Raw genomic sequence first — 20004 nt, 5'->3', positions numbered from 1 at the left:
ATGAGAGGGCTACTTACAGTGTTTGGAAGGGATCACAGCAGTGATTTGAATGAGGGTATGAGGCATAAGTTCAGATGTTCAGAGGCTTGACTTCAGTGCAGGACAGGATTTGTCTGGGAAGACAAAAAACAATAACATAACACACACAGTTAGACCAAAGAGCTAAGAATGAGTTAGTCCAAGCAAGGAATAAAATCACTGATGTCTAATGTGTTTGTGTATGTGATTGACTCTACATAGAGTAATGAGAGAAAATTGATAGGGGTACTCACAGTGCTTGGAGAGGAAACATTCAGTGTGCCAGTGGATGAGCGGGCACATGAGACATGGCTTCAGTTCATGTCAGGACAGAGTTGACAATGGTAGTAGAGTGGATTGGTCATCACCTCTTAATCAGGGAACAGGAGGAGACTTACAGTGAGGGAAAAAAGTATTTGCCCATTGACAAAGAAATTATTGACAAAGAAATTATCAGTCTATAATTTTAATGGTAGGTTTATTTGAACAGTGAGAGACAGAATAACAAAAAAATCCAGAAAAATGCATATCAAAAATGTTATAAAATGATTTCCATTTTAATGAGGGAATTAAGTATTTGACCCTTTTGCAAAACATGACTTAGTACTTGGTGGCAAAACCCTTGTTGGCAATCACAGAGGTCAGACGTTTCTTGTAGTTGGCCACCAGGTTTGCACACATCTCAGGAGGGATTTTGTCCCACTCCTCTTTGCAGATCTTCTCCAAGTCATTAAGGTTTCGAGGCTGATGTTTGGCAACTCGAACCTTCAGCTCCCTCCACAGATTTTCTATGGGATTAAGGTCTGGACGCTGGCTAGGCCACTCCAGGACCTTAATGTGCTTCTTCTTGAGCCACTCCTTTGTTGCCTTGGCTGTGTGTTTTGGGTCATTTGTCATGCTGGAATACCCATCCACGACCCATTTTCAATGCCCTGGCTGAGGGAAGGAGGTTCTCACCCAAGATTTGATGGTACATGGCCCCATCCATCGTCCATTTGATGCGGTGAAGTTGTCCTGTCCCCTTAGCAGAAAAACACCCCCAAAGCATAATGTTTCCACCTCCATGTTTGACAGTGGGGATGGTGTTCTTGGGGTCATAGGCAGCCTTCCTCCTCCAAACACGGCGAGTTGAGTTGATGCCAAAGAGCTCCATTTTGGTTTCATCTGACCACAACACTTTCACTCAGTTGTCCTCTGAATCATTCAGATGGTCATTGGCAAACTTCAGACGGGCATGTACATATGCTTTCTTGAGCAGGGGGACCTTGCGGGCGCTGCAGGATTTCAGTCCTTCACGGCGTAATGTGTTACCAATTGTTTTCTTGGTGACTATGGTCCCAGCTGCCTTGAGATCATTGACAAGATCCTCCCGTGTAGTTCTGGGCTGATTCCTCACCGTTCTCATGATCATTGCAACTCCAAGAGGTGAGATCTTGCATGGAGCCCCAGGCCGAGGGAGATTGCCAGTTCTTTTGGGTTTCTTCCATTTGCGAATAATCACACCAACTGTTGTCACCTTCTCACCAAGCTGCTTGGCGATGGTCTTGTAGCCCATTCCAGCCTTGTGCAGGTCTACAATCTTGTCCCTGACGTCCTTGGAGAGCTCTTTGGTCTTGGCCATGGTGGAGAGTTTGGAATCTGATTGATTGATTGCTTCTGTGGACAGGTGTCTTTTATACAGGTAACAAACTGAGATTAGGAGCACTCCCTTTAAGAGTGTGCTCCTAATCTCAGCTCGTTACCTGTATAAAAGACACCTGGAAGCCAGAAATCTTTCTGATTGAGAGGGGATCAAATACTTATTTCCCTCATTAAAATGCAAATCTATGTATAACATTTTTGACATGTGTTTTTCTGGATTTTTTTGTTGTTATTCTGTCTCTCACTGTTCAAATAAACCTACCATTAAAATTATAAACTGATCATTTCTTTGTCCGCGGGCAAACATACAAAATCAGCAGGGGATCAAATACTTTTTTTCCTTCACTGTAGCTGGAAATACAAAGAGCAGATACGTTCCATTACTGCTGCGCCATCTTATGGTTTGAAAAAGTTTATCCGTGAAGTTAAACACAGAGTTCACATCTCGCCCACTTGACACATCAAAGTAGCCCAAGAAACATTCCTGAATAACGCCTTGATCATCCACATACCTGACTATAACTGACAACTGCAAGCAGACTGGTGGCACCATAGGTCCCAGAGCTGGGGAGGGGGGGGGGGGATTTTTACCACCTGGGGCCCAGAGTTTTTCCTTATCTGTTAACCTAACCAGGAAAACTCTGGGTCCTATAAGGTATGACAGTGATTAGTCAGTTGTAAAAATATTTTATAAGGGCTATGATGGGACCAGTTTTTCCAAATCAGGTCACATGGTTTTAAAAAAACAGAAAAAACTCCTGGCCCTGGGGGGATGAAAACCTTGTCAAACTGCAGAAATCTTATACTTGTTCATATTAATTATATTTAGACTAGATTAGGAAGGGGATTTCCTCTACTGATAGACAATAGAACTCACAGGGCTGAACTTGCTTTATGAATGTTTGCATCATGCAGTTCTATGTAACTGTAGGCCCTATAAAAAATTTACTCACTTCTGTCATCACTATGTTGATTGATTAATTCCAGTTAATACTTTTGAATATAAACCAAATTTGATCACATTCACATTTTCTCCTGACCCACAAATGGACTAGAAATACATAATGTTACCAATTAGTTTACCCTGACCAAATGGACAGCGCACATTGGATGTATGCAGCTGCTCTTATTAGTAGCCAACATTTGATCAGACTGAAAAATGGTCTCGTTTTCATCCCATACAGCATGTCAGATCTCAAATGTTTAGGTGTAGCCTAGCCGCAACATTTATATCATCAGTTTTTGCTTGTGTCTGTCCAGAGTGATGATGTGTTATCTTTGCTAAATAAATACCGGAGGAAAGTGGAAAGCCTACTTGAGTGCACTCAAAACAATGTGCTGCGTCAACCTCTCTTTTTAATCTTTTAATGGATGATGAAAGGGGTTCCAACACATAAAACCCCCATAATGCTCTGTGGCACAATCCCAATACAACTCACTAGGTTCATTCTCTGATCCTAATTCTATGATTGCATGGACAACATGTCAGTTCATACTACAAAAGTTTTGATCGGTTGGAGGATGTCCTCCGGAAGTGGTCATAATTACCATGTATGTCTATGGAAGGGGTGAGGCCTACGAGCCTCCTAGGTTTTGTATGGATGTCAATGTAGCCAGAGAAGGACGGAAGCTAGCTGTCTTTCCGGCTATACCATGGTGCTACCCCAGACAGTGCTGTTGAAGTTACTGTAGACCTTCATTGCAAAACAATGTATTTTAATCAATTATTTGGTGATGTGTAACCAAAGAAATATACATTCTACTCCTTGTAGTCTGCAGTATCACACACAAACTTTTTCCGCTTGTTTGTCTTTGTCTCCTCCGCAAGATTGTCAAAAATGTTTTCAACATTGGTCAGAATGTTCTCTCTTTTGTCCTTATCAGTGATCTTGCTTTCTTGATCAACATTTAACTGTGTCACTTGCTCTCTAGTCGTGCTCAATTGTTCTGTCACTTCTTGTATGGTGAGCGCCATTGAATCAAACAAAGCATTTATTAAGAATCTCTCACCATCTGCCACAAAAAGAGGGATTGTTCGAACCAAGAGCAGGTGCTTTCTGTATCCATAATCATCGTGGAATTATTTTATTCCTTAGATAATCGCGTAAGGTGACTGCATGATAATATTGTTTTGTCTCACGGATTCTTGAGAGATGTGATGAGTTTGCCTACAACTCCAGCACCTGCGGAAAGTTCCTGGATGTGCGTATGTTCTTCAGCTTTTGTAGTATAAAGTGACGACATCAAAACTATGAAATAATGGGATCATGTAGTAATCAAAAAAGTGTTAAACAAATCACACTCTTCGCATTAGTTTCATCTGGAATGCTATTCCAACAGTCTTGAAGGAGTTCCCACACATGCTGAGCACTTGTTGCCTGCTTTTCCTTCATGATGCGGTTCAACTCATCCTAGACCATCTCAATTGGGTTGAGGTCAGGTGATTGTGGAGGCCAGGCCATCTGATGCCCCACTCCATTACCTTCCTTCTTTGTCAAATAGCCCTTACACAGCCTGGAGGTGTGTTGGGTCATTTTCCTGTTGATAAACAAATGATAGTCCCACTAAGCACAAACCAGATGAGATGTCGTATCGCTGCAGAATACTGTGGTAGCCATTCTAGTTAAGTGTGCCTTGAATTCTAAATAAATCACTGACAGTGTCACCAGCAAAGCACACCATCACACCTCCTCCTCCATGCTTCACGGTAGGAACCACACATGCGGAGATCATCCATTCACCTACTCTGCGTCTCACAAAGACACGGTGGTTACTACATGATTCCATATGCGTTATTTCATAGTTTTGATGTCTTCACTAGTATTCTGCAATGTAGAAAATAGTAAAAATAAAGAAACTCTGGAATGAGTAGGTGTGTCCAAACCTTTAACTGGTACTGTATGTCTTGTATACGTTAAATGGAATTGGTTGGTGATTATTCACGGAAATGGCTCATTTGAAAGTCCATTAGCAGGATTGTGAAAAGAGAAAGTGTTTATTTTAGCCAGATAACATCTCTGAGTCTTTTAATATAATATGGACTGTCGTTAGAGGCCAGGTACATGTAGAGTCAGTCAGGAGTCTGAGTTCCACAGTGTAGCACAGGTCAGTGGGGACAACACACCCAGTTCAGGTTCCATTTCATTATATACTTGAACTTTTTGATCGAGGCAACCACAAAGCACATTATCCCATTTTAAAAGGACGAATGGAAGATGCTATTTTTCCTCTGTCTGCCCTTTGCCAAGGTAAAGACGTATCCAAACAACAGAAAGGTATCCCTTGTCTTAGACATGGCATATCTGGCCCATCTCTAGGAGAAAATGACTCACTAGCTCTAAATCAAATCAAATGTTATTTATCACATGCGTCATAAACAATAGGTGTAGACTAACAGTGAAATGCTTACTTACAGGCTCCAACAACGCAGAGAGAAAAATAAAGCAATTATAGAAAGAATTATAACTCAAAGAATAAATACACAATGAGTAACGATAAGTTGGCTATATACACATGGTACCAGTACTGAGTCGATGTGCAGAGGTGCGAGCTAACTGAGGTAGATAAATACAGTATAGGTAGGGATAAAATAAATAGGCAATGGAATAGATAATAAACAGCAGCAGCAGCGTAGGTGGGTCAATGCAGATAGTCCAGGTAGCTATTTTGTTAACTTATGGCTTGGGGGTAGAATATGTTCAGGGTCCTGTTGGTTCCAGACTTGGTGCATAGGTACCACTTGCCGTGCGGTAGCAGAGAGAATGACTTGGGTGGCTGGAGTCTTTGACAAGTTTTAGGGCCTTCCTCTGACATCGCCTGGTATAGAGGTCCTGGATGGCAGGGAGTTCGGCCCCAGTGATGTACTGGGCTGAACGCACTACCCTCTGTAGCGCATCTGGATGCCTAGCAATTGCCAAACCAAGTGGTGATGCAGCCAGTCAAGATGCTCTCGATGGTGCAGCTGTAGAACCTTTTGAGGATCTGATGGCCCATGCCAAATCTTTTAAGCCTTGTGAGGGGAAAGAGGCATTGTCGTGACTTCTTCACGACTGTGTTGGTGTGTGTGGACCATGTTAATTCCTTAGTGATGTGGACACCGAGGATCTTGATGCTCTCGACCCGCTCCACTAGATGTGGATGGGGGGCGTACATGGCCCTCCGTTTCCTGTAGTACACGATCAGCTCCTTTGTCTTGCTGATGTTGAGGGAGAGGTTGTTGTCCTGGCACCACACTGCCAGGTCGTGACCTTCTCCCGATAGGCTTTCTTACATGTGAACCTGCACATTTTATTTTCGCATGTGATTGATTTTCACATGTGAACTTACAATTCCACATATGAAAATGAGATTTTCATATGTGATTTTTTTTAACATGTGGAACCACAATTTACGTGAGGTGAAAATATGTTATTCCCCTCACATGTGAAAATGTGTCGCGATTTGACATGTGAAAGTGCAAATTTGTCATGTGTTTTTTTTGTAAATGTACTGCATTCATTTTTACTAAACAGTACGTTCTAAATAGTATGTAGTACGATTATTACACAGTATTTAGTGTTAGAGGCAGAATATATGTGGATAGTACCTGTAAAAAGACAGGTGCAGGTGCAGCATTGGATTGGGGAGGTCTTTCTTGCATCGTTCGGTTAGTAAAGTCAACTCTTAGAAAAGAAGGTGCCACCTTTTGAACCATAAAGGGTTCTTCAATTGTCCCCTCTGAAAATAACTGGAACCCTTTCAGTAATATGAGTTTCTACCTGGAACCCTTTCACCACGAAAAGGTTCTTAGTGTAACCTTTTTTCACCACAAAAGGGTTCTACCTTGAACCAAAAAGGGTTCTCCCATAGGAAAAAAAGCTTTTTTTTCCCTAAGAGTGTAGCTAAAGTCTTGTGATTCATAATGTTAAACATGCAATGTTGAAAGGCAATTCATACGGGTCTTTGACGGTGGTCATCATAGATGTGATTTCACAAGAATGTCAAGCGTAGACGGGTATAAGAATGTATCACTGACACAGTCTACACACTGCCATATTACTGCTGTATTACTTCTGTCAATTATGCCATCATAAAGCCCTGCTCTATTGCATGCTGCTGCTTTCACTGCTGCTACTTATGAAACTGGATGATATCACTGAGGAATGGTCATCAACATCATTGTCAATCATCATCACCATCACCATCATTATATTGGTTACAGTAGAGGTGATGTGTATTTTGACACAGTGCCGATATGTTTGGCAAAACATCAGCAATGTGAAGTATGCATATATGTGATACATATATGCATATATGTGAACAAATTGACCGTGTGCAGTGAGTATACGGTTGGTGTGGAATGGAATAGCGTGGCATAGTCTGAATTCACTTGGTAATTCTTTCTGAAAAAAGAAAACAATACAAGACAGAAAATGGAAGCGTGTCAATCATCTTTTTTTTTGGTCCCCCGTGTGGCTCAGTTGATAGAGCATGGTGTTTGCAACGCCAGGGTTGTGGGTTTGATTCCCACGGGGGACCAGTACGGGGAAAAAAATGTATGAAATGTATGCATTCACTACTGTAAGTCGCTCTGGATAAGAGCGTCTGCTAAATGACTAAAATGTAAATGTAATCTTTTCAGCTTCAGTGCTAATTCAGTTTCACCCTAAAGGACCTCTTTATCCACTGGGACTGAAGGAAGTCACATTCAAAGACAGTTTAAATGAGGAGCAATCAAATCCCACCCCAGGTGCAAGCCATTTACAGATTTCCTTTCTATTACAAGCTATGCCACAAACAGGATAAGGCAAATAAATGATTGATTATTGCAAGGAAATAAATGTATTACGTTGTATATGATTGGTGATGGTCATTTCAATTGACCTAGCCTATTTAGTTTCACTGAATGATGGAATGCTCAGTGTTTATGTGTAAACTGTCAGAATTATGCTTTACTCTAGGATGTGTCATAATGAGAGTATTTTCTTACAAATGATGTTCCTCTAATTATTATGGTCCTTGAATTATGCTCATCAACATTTACATCTTTCAAAAGCATTAGCATTTTTTTGTCATTTGTATTATACAGATGCAGATTACTGATATACAGTATAGATATATATTACAGTATACAGATTTTTCTCTCTAGACACAATTGCCAAAGTGCTCTTGTCACAACAAATATCTAATTGCGTAGTCAGTCATATTCTTCTCATAGAAAGTAGGGATCAGATCTAGTTTGACAGACTCTGTCCATGCTTATCTACCAGTCTGTCTGTGAGACAGCTACAGATGTAGGATCTTAATTTGATCACTCTTTTATTGCTCAGAATTTTCCTGCACAGCAGGAAATGCAAACTGGAAGTGTATTCAAGGTTTAAAAAGGCTTCTAAAGTTTATAATTTCCTTGATTGCCCTAACAAAAAATCTATCAATCCCTACAAAAAAAATGTCCATGAATTATAATCCACAGAATAATTCACCTTTCCTGTTGCTGCAGGATTATTTTCCTGCTGTAGCAAACTGGCTCAAATTAAAATCCTACATCTGTAGCTAGTTTTAGTGTCTGGCATGACGAAGTACAAGAGGTTGATTATCTCAGTCACAGTTCATTAGTTTTAACCACCATGCCTGCCACACTTTGCAGATAGGAAAACAGCCCTGTCACATCGCCTCTGCTATGCCATTTCATGTGGCCGTATGGGGGGCCAGAAGCTCTGTGACCTGAATAGGCTCTTTTGTCAACTGTCTTTAGAGAAAAGAGGACTAGAACAAGTTAACAGAGTGGAAAATTATTTATAATTGTATGCCTATGGTCTTGTCCTGTGTCCTGCCCTTTTGTTGTATCTGTATGAAGAAATATGAATCAAATTTGCATGCATCCCAAATGGTCAAAAGTAGTGCACTATGTAGGGAATATTTGGGATGTAGACTAAAGTCCTGTCCAGAACATTTAAACATCCATAATAACAGAGACTGACATGCATCTCATTTGGATCACTTCTAGTAATTGATGTAAAATCTAACTTTTAACTTTGAGGGCTAATTTCAAGTATCTCAAGTCATTATACTGTATTTCTGAAGACACCCCTTTGGCTGCCAGGGCTTGAAAGCTGAACAAGCAGTGATGTTATGGGACTGTTTCATCGGTTCCTAGACCTAGATAGAACTCTCTCTTTCATCTGTATGAAGTGATGATATGAGGCAATAAAATGTATCTTGCTAACTTGACATTTGCAATCATAACACTAAGCAAATAAACATCACATTTTAATAAACTCTTATTAAAAGCTTTCTGCCAACCTATAGTAACCTCTGTCTATAAGCTTTTTTTCTATCAAATGTTTTGACTGAATCTCTCATTTAAGTTCTTAACCTTGTTTTTTTGTTCATGAGCCAGAGGTTTAATATTTTTATCTAGAAAACTGCATAGCAATCAATATACCTCTCAAGTCCGAACCATGCATTTTGATACATTTACTCTGGAGTGCTTGATACTTTTCAACCAGATTGTACTTCATGCATTCATTGTTTTCTACCCTCCTAAACTATTTCTGGCTGAAAAATCAGTTTCACAAGAGGTAAAGATAACAATAAGAATAACACTTGTCTGAAGCATTCTCCATCACTTCAATGCGTGAACATAAATATGCCACAAGAGGCAAGTATAAGCAGCAGTGGTCTCATAGAAAGGCCCATCTTTGAAAATAAAATAATCATTGGGACTAAAATAACATAGGCTGCCTGGGGCCACTTAAATTCAAATCTCAGCCAAGGTGCACTTTCAACTTTCAACCGATTTTTTTTTTAACAACAAATTCTGTGTTACAATAAATATAGGGTTGAGTCAAACTATTATTGACTAAAGCTATAAATACATAACTCTATTGTAAATGCAAGATTACAATTTTTTGTGTTTTTGTTTGTCAATGCCTGTGACCACCCAGATTGATGTTATTGAGTTGGATATATTGACTTGTACAGATAACAAAACTCCTGAAAATGAACAAAAAAAATGTTTTAGAGGAATATAGCTTGGTTTATAGCTAGCGTTGACATTATTCCTGACATGTTGAGAAATCTCTCGGTATGACTAAACAGGGTAGTGATACCTTCTGATAGTTTGTCTAGCAGTCTTTCTGCTTGGTTCATGTTGAAATAAGCACTTACCCTAATGCTTTGAGTCATTCACTTCAGATATATTTCAGTTATTATGCACCACTCTCCGCTGAAATGCACTTTACTTTACAGCCTTTAAGCCTAATTGAGGAGAACATACTGCACTCAATTTTCTCCACATCATTCTGCATAGTCTGTTTTTGTGGCTCTGATAACATTTTGACACTGTACTTTTGTAGAGATGAGTGAGTGAATATTTGGAGCAGACAGACAGACACTTTGCCCTGGAGTACATAATAGGTTGTTAGGACACTCCTACTGAGAGGAACCACTAATTACATTTTCATGTCCAGATAGCTTTTGTTTATAATAACAATTTGCATAGAGGACACCAGCACGGCCAAGGGGCTTGATTGTGATTTGATAGGCCTGTGAAAGGGACAGCATTCCCCAATATAAACTGAATCATGGTGAGATGAATATTAGTAATGCCTCTGGCTTACGTGTGATTATAATAAATAAATACGCAAAGTACCATATTGCGGTTGATTGTGACGGGTTATGCAATTGTAGTCATGTAGCAGATGAAACTACTGTGCTGGTGTGTTCACTGAGCCTTAGGTCATCTGTCTTGGGGTTGGAGTGTTGATTGAGCTGTTGCTCACTGATTGTCTGTTAGGTAGAGCTCAATTGTACGGCTAAGGGTCAAATGTTTCAGATGTCATCACACACATGTAGATGCATCACTGAAAATCTGTTGGAGTTTGAGTTGGACTTCTTTACAATGAGTTGCAGTTAGAATATCTGAACTACATTTAAACTTGATATCAAAGCCTTACTAAACAGTACTTACAGTGCTGTGAAAAAATATTTGCCCCCTTCCTGATTCCTTATTTTTTTGCACATTTGTCACACTTAAATGTTTCAGATCATCAAACACATTTTAATATTACTCAAAGATAACCCAAGTAAACACAAAATGCAGTTTTTAAGTGATCATTTTATTTATTAAGGGAAAAAAGCTATCCGAACCTTCATGGCCCTATATTAAAAAGTAATTGCCCCCTAAACCTAATAACTGGTTGTGCCACCCTCAGCAGCAACAACTGCAATCAAGCGTTTGCGATAACTGGCAATGAGTCTTTCACATCGCTGTGGAGGAATTTTGGCCCACTCATGCAGAATTGTTTTAATTCAACCACATTGGAGGGTTTTCGAGCGTGAACCGCCATTTTAAGGTCACGCCACAGCATCTCAATCGGATTCAAGTCCGGACTTTGACTAGGCCACTCCAAAACCTTCATTTAGTTTTTTTAAGCCATTCAGAGGTAGACTTGCTGGTGTGTTTTGGCACATTGTCCTGCTGCAGAACCCAAGTGACGAGACAAAAGCTTGAGGTCACGAACTGATAGCCGGACATTCTCCTTCAGGATTGTTTGGTAGAGAGCAGAATTCGTGGTTCCATCAATCACAGCAAGTCATCCAGGTCCTGAAGCAGCAAAGAAGCCCCAGACCATCACACTACCACCACCATATTTGACTGTTGGTATGATGTACTTTGTCTGAAATGCTGTGTTACTTTTATGCCAGATGTAACGGGACGTACACCTTCCCAAAAAGTTCAACTTTTGTCTCGTCAGTCCACAGAATATTTTCCCAAAAGTCTTGGGGATCATCAAGATGTTTTTTGCCAAAAGTGAGACGAGCCTTTGTTCTTTTTGATCAGCAGTGGTTTTCGCCTTGGAACTCTGCCATGGATGCCATTTTTGCCCAGTCTCTTACTTATGGTTGAGTCGTGAACACTGACCTTAACTGAGGCAAGTGAGGCCTGCAGTTCTTTAGATGTTGTTGTGGGTTCTTTTGTGACCTCTTGGATGAGTCGTCGCTGCGCTCTTGGGGTAATTTTGGTAGGCCGGCCACTCCTGGGAAGGTTCACCACTGTTCCAAATTTTCTCCATTTGTGGATAATGGCTTTCACCATGGTTCGCTGGAGTCCCAAAGCTTTAGAAATGGCTTTGTAACCCTTTCCAGACTGATGGATGTCAATTACTTTGACAATAAGAAAAATAAGAAATCAGGAAGGGGCAAATACTTTTTCACAGCACTGTATATACACTGCTCAAAAAAATAAAGGGAACACTTAAACAACACATCCTAGATCTGAATGAAAGAAATAATCTTATTAAATACTTTTTTCTTTACATAGTTGAATGTGCTGACAACAAAATCACACAAAAATAATCAATGGAAATCCAATTTATCAACCCATGGAGGTCTGGATTTGGAGTCACACTCAAAATTAAAGTGGACAACCACACTACAGGTTGATCCAACTTTCATGTAATGTCCTTAAAACAAGTCAAAATGAGGCTCAGTAGTGTGTGTGGCCTCCACGTGCCTGTATGACCTCCCTACAACGCCTGGGCATGCTCCTGATGAGGTGGCGGATGGTCTCCTGAGGGATCTCCTCCCAGACCTGGACTAAAGCATCCGCCAACTCTTGGACAGTCTGTGGTGCAACGTGGCGTTGGTGGATGGAGCGAGACATGATGTCCCAGATGTGCTCAATTGGATTCAGGTCTGGGGAACGGGCGGGCCAGTCCATAGCATCAATGCCTTCCTCTTGCAGGAACTGCTGACACACTCATGCTGGAGGATGTTGCAGGCAGCAGAACGTTCTCCACGGCGTCTCCAGACTCTGTCACGTCTGTCACGTGCTCAGTGTGAACCTGCTTTCATCTGTGAAGAGCACAGGGCGCCAGTGGCGAATTTGCCAAACTTGGTGTTCTTTGGCAAATGCCAAACGTCCTGCACGGTGTTGGGCTGTAAGCACAACCCCCCCCTGTGGACGTCGGGCCCTCATAGTCTGTTTCTGACCGTTTGAGCAGACACATGCACATTTGTGGCCTGCTGGAGGTCATTTTGCAGGGCTCTGGCAGTGCTCCTCCTGCTCCTCCTTGCACAAAGGCGGAGGTAGCGGTCCTGCTGCTGGGTTGTTGCCCTCCTACGGCCTCCTCCACGTCTCCTGATGTACTGGCCTGTCTCCTGGTAGCGCCTCCATGCTCTGGACACTACGCTGACAGACACAGCAAACCTTCTTGCCACAGCTCGCATTGATGTGCCATCCTGGATGAGCTGCACTACCTGAGCTGTAGACTCCGTCTCATGCTACCACTAGAGTGAAAGCACCGCCAGCATTCAAAAGTGACCAAAACATCAGCCAGGAAGCATAGGAACTGAGAAGTGGTCTGTGGTCTCCACCAGCAGAACCACTCCTTTATTGGGGGTGTCTTGCTTATTGCCTATAATTTCCACCTGTTGTCTATTCCATTTGCACAACAGCATGTGAAATTTATTGTCAATCAGTGTTGCTTCCTAAGTGGACAGTTTGATTTCACAGAAGTGTGATTGACTTGGAGTTACATTGTGTTGTTTAAGTGTTCCCCTTATTTTTTTGAGCAGTATAGTTATAGTATATAGAATTGCACCCCCCCCCCCCCCCCCCATGAAGGGCCATGAAGGTTCGGATAGCATTTTTCCCTTAATAAATAAAATTATCACTTAAAAACTGCATTTTCGGTTATCTTTGTGTGATATAAAAATGTGTTTGATGATCTGAAACATTTAAGTGTGACAAATGTGCAAAAAAAATAAGAAATCAGTAAGGGGCAAATACTTTTTCACAGCACTGTATATAGTTAGAAGACTATAATGACAAAGCTATCACAAGAAAGGCAGTATTATTTGTCTGCCTTCAATGTCAACTAGATGTAATAAAAACAATTGAAATGACTACAGTACATGAATGTGAATTGTCATCAGGGAGAGGTCAAATTTTTACAACAAATCCTACATGTTGAGTTGGCATCTTTCTCCACCTCTAGGTGTAGTGTATGTTGTTTAATTGCTAGAGGAGGTGGATGCTGAGTAACTGTCAGAACTCTGTGTTTCTGATTAGAACATACCTGTAGGAGCTGACATCAAAATGAATGCTTCATCTTCGAGAAATTGAATGTCCTTTTAAACTTGCTGTGATACTGTGGGAAGTTTTGGGAAGTAGCTACATTAAGAATTTGGTGATAGTTCAGTTCTTAAAGGCCCAGTGCAAGCAAAAACTAGATTTTAAATATATATATATTTCCTTTCCACACTCAGATTGGAATAATACTGTGAAAATGATGATAAATTTAGTGTATTCAGCCCATTTAGTGTAAGAGCTGTTTGAAACGACTGCCTGGAATTTCCGCCTGTTTTGGTGAGATGGAGTTTTGGCTTGCCTAGTGACTTCACCAGGTGGTAAATGAGTTAATAGACCAATAAGAAAGAGAGTTCCAAACCTCTCTGCTTGTTTTCAGTTTTCCCCTCCCCACTCAGACCACTCCCAAACAGCCCTAGAAACTGTCTTGCTTGAGAAATTGCTCTTTGCTAAGAAGGTATCTTTGTTTATTTTTGACAATTTGAATTGAAAACAATCACAGTAAGGTACTTTATCGTTACCCAGAAATGATTAAATATTGAGATAAAAACAGCTGCATTGGACCTTTAAGTGAGGTAGCTCTAGATTTTAGACTTGAGGTAACTTTAGGTCAAATAAATTAACATAATGAAGGCAGCAATGAAGGCAACAAATAAGACTGATCTGAGACAAAAAATGAAAATAGAAAGATTATAGTATAGCTGGGTTGATAAATGTATTCTACTATTCACTGTATAAACTCCCAGGGGCAACAAATGTAGTAGTGAGGTAGTGTGTATACTTAGACTGACTGTAAAACCTGGAGTGTGAAAACTACAAACATCAGGGGATTAAATATATGAAACATTCACAACTATGCAAATCATTTTAAGGATCATTGTCGTGACAGATAATTACCTTTAAATATCACAAACATGACACATTAGCCGGGATTTTGGCAGTGTTGTCTGGACATTGCCTGCCTACAAATTCATGTTACCAAGGTGACAGAACCAGTTTTAGTTTCTCCAGTCATCATGTAACATTTAGTTGGATCATTAACAGTGGACTGCAAATCTGAAGAAATATGTTCCTTTAACTCATTGTAAAAATGTAAGTGTCAAAGCAAACTTTTTCTTGTAACAGGTGACTATATTGTCAGTGATGTTTTACTAATTTGGGAATGTGTTCTTTCACAAGACTCAATTGTCCAGTTGAAATGTAGGTATACTTGGACAGGGAAGGTTATTACATGGAAATAACTTACCAATCAGTTATTACTTCATGGTTGGTTATTGATATATTCACTGAGTGGTTGTCCTCTCTCCTGTCGTAACCACAGCAACAGCATGCCGAAGAGGATTGCTCTCATCTGCTTCCTTTCCCTGGTGATGCTCATGAGTGTCCTGGGGAACCTCCTGGTCATGACAGCTGTCTGCAAGGACCGCCAGCTCAGGTCTGTCTGTCTGTCTGTCTGTCTGTCTGTCTGTCTGTCTGTCTGTCTGTCTCGCTCATCCTGCTCTGGCCGAAGCAAATGCACTCTTTCTTCTGTTTTAGCATCTTATCACCTTGTTGCACCACACACAGCCTGAATCAGTCCAGATTTGAATGATCCTGCGCTGACAGTATTATGCAGTAATTGTTTTCTCGTTAAAAGAGCACCTCCTACTGAGTGGTCTATTGTGATCCCAGTCCCTTGCAGGTTGAGTTACTAGCTTGGCGCGCAGTGACTCTAGCATGCCAACAGTCAGATGCCGGAAGGGAAAGGCTGTCTGATAACCTGGGGATAGTATCATCTTTCAGCACCCCTGAAGGAAGAGACAATAGTACTTTTCACTGTTTACACAGCATGTACACACGCACACACACTCAGGAAATGACAGCACCAGGAGGGATTCTTGGTAGTGTTAACTTCAAATCCCTAGTCATCCAAATGTTCAGCCCCAAAAACGATCCCGGGCTGTGTCGCAGCCGGCCACGACCGGGAGACCCATGAGGTGGCGCACAATTGACCCAGCATCGTCCGGGTTAGGGGAGGGTTTGGCCGACTGGGATGTCCTTGTCCCATTGCGCTCTAGCGACTCCTTGTGGCAGCTGGGCACATGCACGCTGACTTCGGTTGCCAGCTGTACGGTGTTTCCTCTGACAAATTGGGTTAAGCAAGCATACTGTCAAGAAGCAGTGCGGCTTTGCAGGGTTGTGTTTCAGAGGACGCATGGCTCTTGACCTTCGCCTCTCCTGAGTCCGTATGGGAGTCGCAGCGATGGGACAAAACTATACTACCAATTGGGGAGAAAAAGTGTAAACAAAATATTGTAATCAGATTACAGATACTTTGAAAAACTAGAGGATTATTTTTAAATTCAGAAAGGATGTTTGTGAAACCCACTATGCCAATTACCCTGCTCCTTTCTTCCCACCATGACTTCCCTGCAGCTCAGATTAATAGTGACGTGAAGCAGTACTTCTACCATAGCCCATTCCCCGCACTCTGGAGAATTCATCCACAATCACCAATTTACCCTGTAATAGCACACCTGTTCCAGCCATCCATAAAATGAGAGCTGTCGTAAGACGGCTTAGCCATAATGGGAGACATTGTGCAGCTGGAGGCAGAGCCACAGAGCCAGCCTCAACTTCTGCAAGTTGATTACCAAAATGGAAAACTGGATATGGCTTTACTGTCATTGACACATTGCACTAATTCAAATCATCATCATTCCACGCTCTCTTGCTCTCTTGCTCTCTTGCTCGCTCTCTCACTCTCTCACTCTCTCACTCTCTCACTCTCTCTCTCACTCTCTCTCTCTCTCTCTCTCTCTCTTTTTCTCTCTCTCTCTCTCTCTCTCTGTTTTTACTGGGGTCTTTTTATGTCCCCTGCCCCAATTGTGACAGCAATGCTGATTTGCATATTTTAGGCCTTTTAATTAGGCTTCAGTTCAGTGGGAACCCAGTGGCGACAAGATGATTTAGCTTTTTATGTTAAAAAAAAATCCAGTATTTTAATTATTCAATTAATTTGCATCACTGCAAATATGATCTTACATTCTTTAGATACTGCATTCAGTTTTGAATCTGTTGTTAACAGATAGCTGGTAAACAGCATTTATGGCATGTTCTGGTTAAATGACAACGGGATTTGACAGCCGTTAGCCGTTCTCAAGCAGCTATTTTTAGCCGAGTGGGCTCTGAGCGGTTGCCTCACCGAGAATTGTATTTGTCATTAATGGAGTGCCCAGGGCTCTGGTCTTTCTCAAACAGACTGAAAGGAGGGACGCCGCCACACCAGTGGCTTTACATCACTGATTCTCTCTCTTTCTCTCTCTCCCCTTCCTCTCTGTCTCACACAAGCTACCGTTCTCTTTTTCTCCTCTAATGTAATCTCTTTCAATCTCTCCCTAAATCTCTCTCACCATATGTTTCCTTAACATAAACATACATGACAAATTAGCATTTTCACATGTGAAACAGCTGTTTTTATATGTTGAGCTTAAATTTCACATGTGAAACCATATTTTCACATGTATTACATTTAGAGTTGTTAACGCCATCTTTTCAGGTGAGTTTTCATGTGAAAATTGGACTCGCAGTTTCTGTGGAATTGCAAGTTCACATGGGAAAATCAATCACGTGAAAACAAAATGTTCAGGTTCACATTGAAGAGAACTCCATGTGATAATCCCACTTTCAGAAGTGGAAATGTATTTTCATGTGAAAAACATTCATATGTAAAAATCACATTTGCAGTTTCATAAGTGAAAAACTTCCATGTGATTGTTTTTCACATTTTAACTTGAAATTCCACAAGTGTAGTGAGATTTTCACATGTGAAAGTTATTCACATACGAACTGCAAATTTGATTTTTATATGTGACTGTTTTTCACATGTGAACTTACAATTCCACATGTGAAAATGAAAATCGAATTTGCAGTTTCACATGTAAGAAAACATTCATGTGAAAATCACATTTGTCACAGGTAAGAAAACTCCAACTGTGAAAATCTCACTTTCACAAGTTATTTTTTTCCTGTTTTTTTTGTAAGGGGTTCTCTCTCTCTCTCTCTCAATTTAATTTAGTTATTACCAATATTTACTGCAAGGTGGAGATTTACAAGATGTATAGTGAAAGCATATTTATATGGCAAATCTGTTGTCATGTGTACAGACAATTCAAACAATTAAATAGTTTAGTGCATACCTCTGTACATACATACTCTCACATGACAAAAGTCTATAATATTGTATTTTCATATGCATTTACCTCTAGTAGACAGTCCTTCTGTTCTTTTCAGTGTGTTCTGGATTATTTATTATTTTTCCACAACATTCCTTTATCATACATACTACCATATGATACACCTATGCTGTTTCAAGTTAACAATGGAAATCATCTTTAAACATATAGCCAATAAGATACCTCTCACTCAATTCTCTCCCAGGAAAATCAAGACCAACTACTTCATAGTATCGCTGGCCTTTGCAGACCTGATGGTGTCGGTGCTGGTGATGCCGTTTGGTGCCATAGAACTGATTCACCAGAACTGGATTTATGGAGAAACCTTCTGCCTGGTCCGGACATCTCTAGATGTACTGTTGACAACAGCCTCCATATTACACCTATGTTGCATAGCTTTGGACAGGTAAGCACCACTGCTCAACAACTGGCTTGGAACGATGCCAACATGAAGTCAGTAGATATAGTATTTAGTATCGTACTAACAATATCAAACCATCAACATCTTTTGCAACACATCCTATTTTATTAACTGACTTACAGTAGGATGGCACTTCCTGTAATTGACTTTATCAAGATGCAGCAGGTAGCCTAGTGGTTAGAGCATTGGGCCAGTAACCAAAAAGTTGCTAGATCGAATCCTCAAACTGACAAGGTAAAAATCTGTTGTTCTGCCCCATGAACAAGGCAGTTAACCCACTGTTCCTAGGCTGTCATTGTAAATAAGAATTTGTTCTTAACTGACCTTCCTAGTTAAATAAAGGTTAAATATAAAAACAAAACAATTCTGAGGACTACTGTATGAGGCATTGAAATAGTTGTGTGATATGCTGGGCTTACATACACTATATGACCAGAAATATGTGGACACCTGCTCACTGAAAATCTCAATCCAAAATCATGGGCATGAATATGGAGTTGGTCCCCCCTTTGCTGCTTTAATAGCCTCAACTCTTCTGGGAATACTTTCCACTAGATTTTGCAACAGGGACTTGCTTCCATTCAGCCACAAGAGCATTATTGAGGTTGGGCACTGATGTTGGGCGATTAGGCATGGCTCGCAGTCAGCATTCCAATTCATCCCAAAAAGGTTGAGGTCAGGGCTCTGTGCAGGCCAGTTCTTCCACACCGTCTCAACAAACCATTTCTGAATGGCCCTTGCGTTGTGCACGGTGGCATTGTCATGCTGAAACAGGAAAGAGCCTTTCCCAAACTGTTCCCACAAAGTTGGAAGCATAGAATTGTCTAGACTGTCATTGTATGCTGTAGTGTGAAGATTTCCCTTCACTGGAACTAAGGGGCCTAACCCGAACCATGAAAAACAGCCCCAGACCATTATTCCTCCTCCACCAAACTTTACAGTTGGCACTCTGCATTCGGGCAGGTAGCGTTCTCCTGGTATCCGCCAAACCCAGATTAATCCGTCGGACTGCCAAATGGTGAAGCATTTCCACTGTTCCGGAGTCCAATGGCGGCGAGTTTTACACCACTCCAGCCGATGCTTGGCATTGTGCATGGTGATCTTAGGCTTGTGTGTGGCTGCTCAGCCATGGAAACCCATTTCATGAAGTTCCCGATGAACAGTTCGTGTGCTGATGTTGCTTCCAGAGGCAGTTTAGAACTCAGTAATGAGTGTTGCAACCGAGGACAGATGATTTGCGCTACACGCTTCAGCACTCAAATGTCCCGTTCTGTGAGCTTGTGTGGCCTACCACTTTGCGGCTGAGCCGTTGTTGCTCCTAGACGTTTCCACTTCACAATAACAGCACTTACAGCTGACCCGGGGCAGCTCTAGCAGGGCTGAAATTTGACAAACTGACTTGTTGGAAAGGAGGCATCCTATGACGGTACCACTTTGAAAGTCACTGAGCTTTTCAGTAATGCCATTTTACTGTCAATATTTTGTCTATGGAGATTGCATGGATGTGTGGTCAATTTTATACATCTGTCAGCAACTGGTGTGGCTGAAATTGCCTGATCCACTAATTTGAAGGGATGTCCACATACTTTTGTATATATAGTGTATGTACACCCCCCTATATGCTCCAGTTTCCCTAT

At 41.1% G+C, this 20004-nt stretch overlaps 1 protein-coding gene across 1 annotated transcript in view; it reads left to right on the top strand.

Moving 5' to 3' along the window:
* LOC115174726 (5-hydroxytryptamine receptor 4-like) overlaps positions 1-20004 on the top strand; it is a 104425-nt gene that overhangs the window by 57910 nt on the left and 26511 nt on the right. The window contains exons 3-4 of the mRNA XM_029733534.1: positions 15054-15167; positions 18152-18352. Coding sequence (XP_029589394.1) covers positions 15054-15167; positions 18152-18352 — 315 coding nt within the window. The remainder of the gene's footprint in view (positions 1-15053; positions 15168-18151; positions 18353-20004) is intronic.

This window comes from Salmo trutta, chromosome 3, assembly GCF_901001165.1.
Source record: "Salmo trutta chromosome 3, fSalTru1.1, whole genome shotgun sequence".
In the NCBI taxonomy this organism is placed as follows: Eukaryota; Metazoa; Chordata; class Actinopteri; order Salmoniformes; family Salmonidae; genus Salmo; species Salmo trutta.
This window is presented reverse-complemented; position numbering and strand designations above follow the sequence as displayed.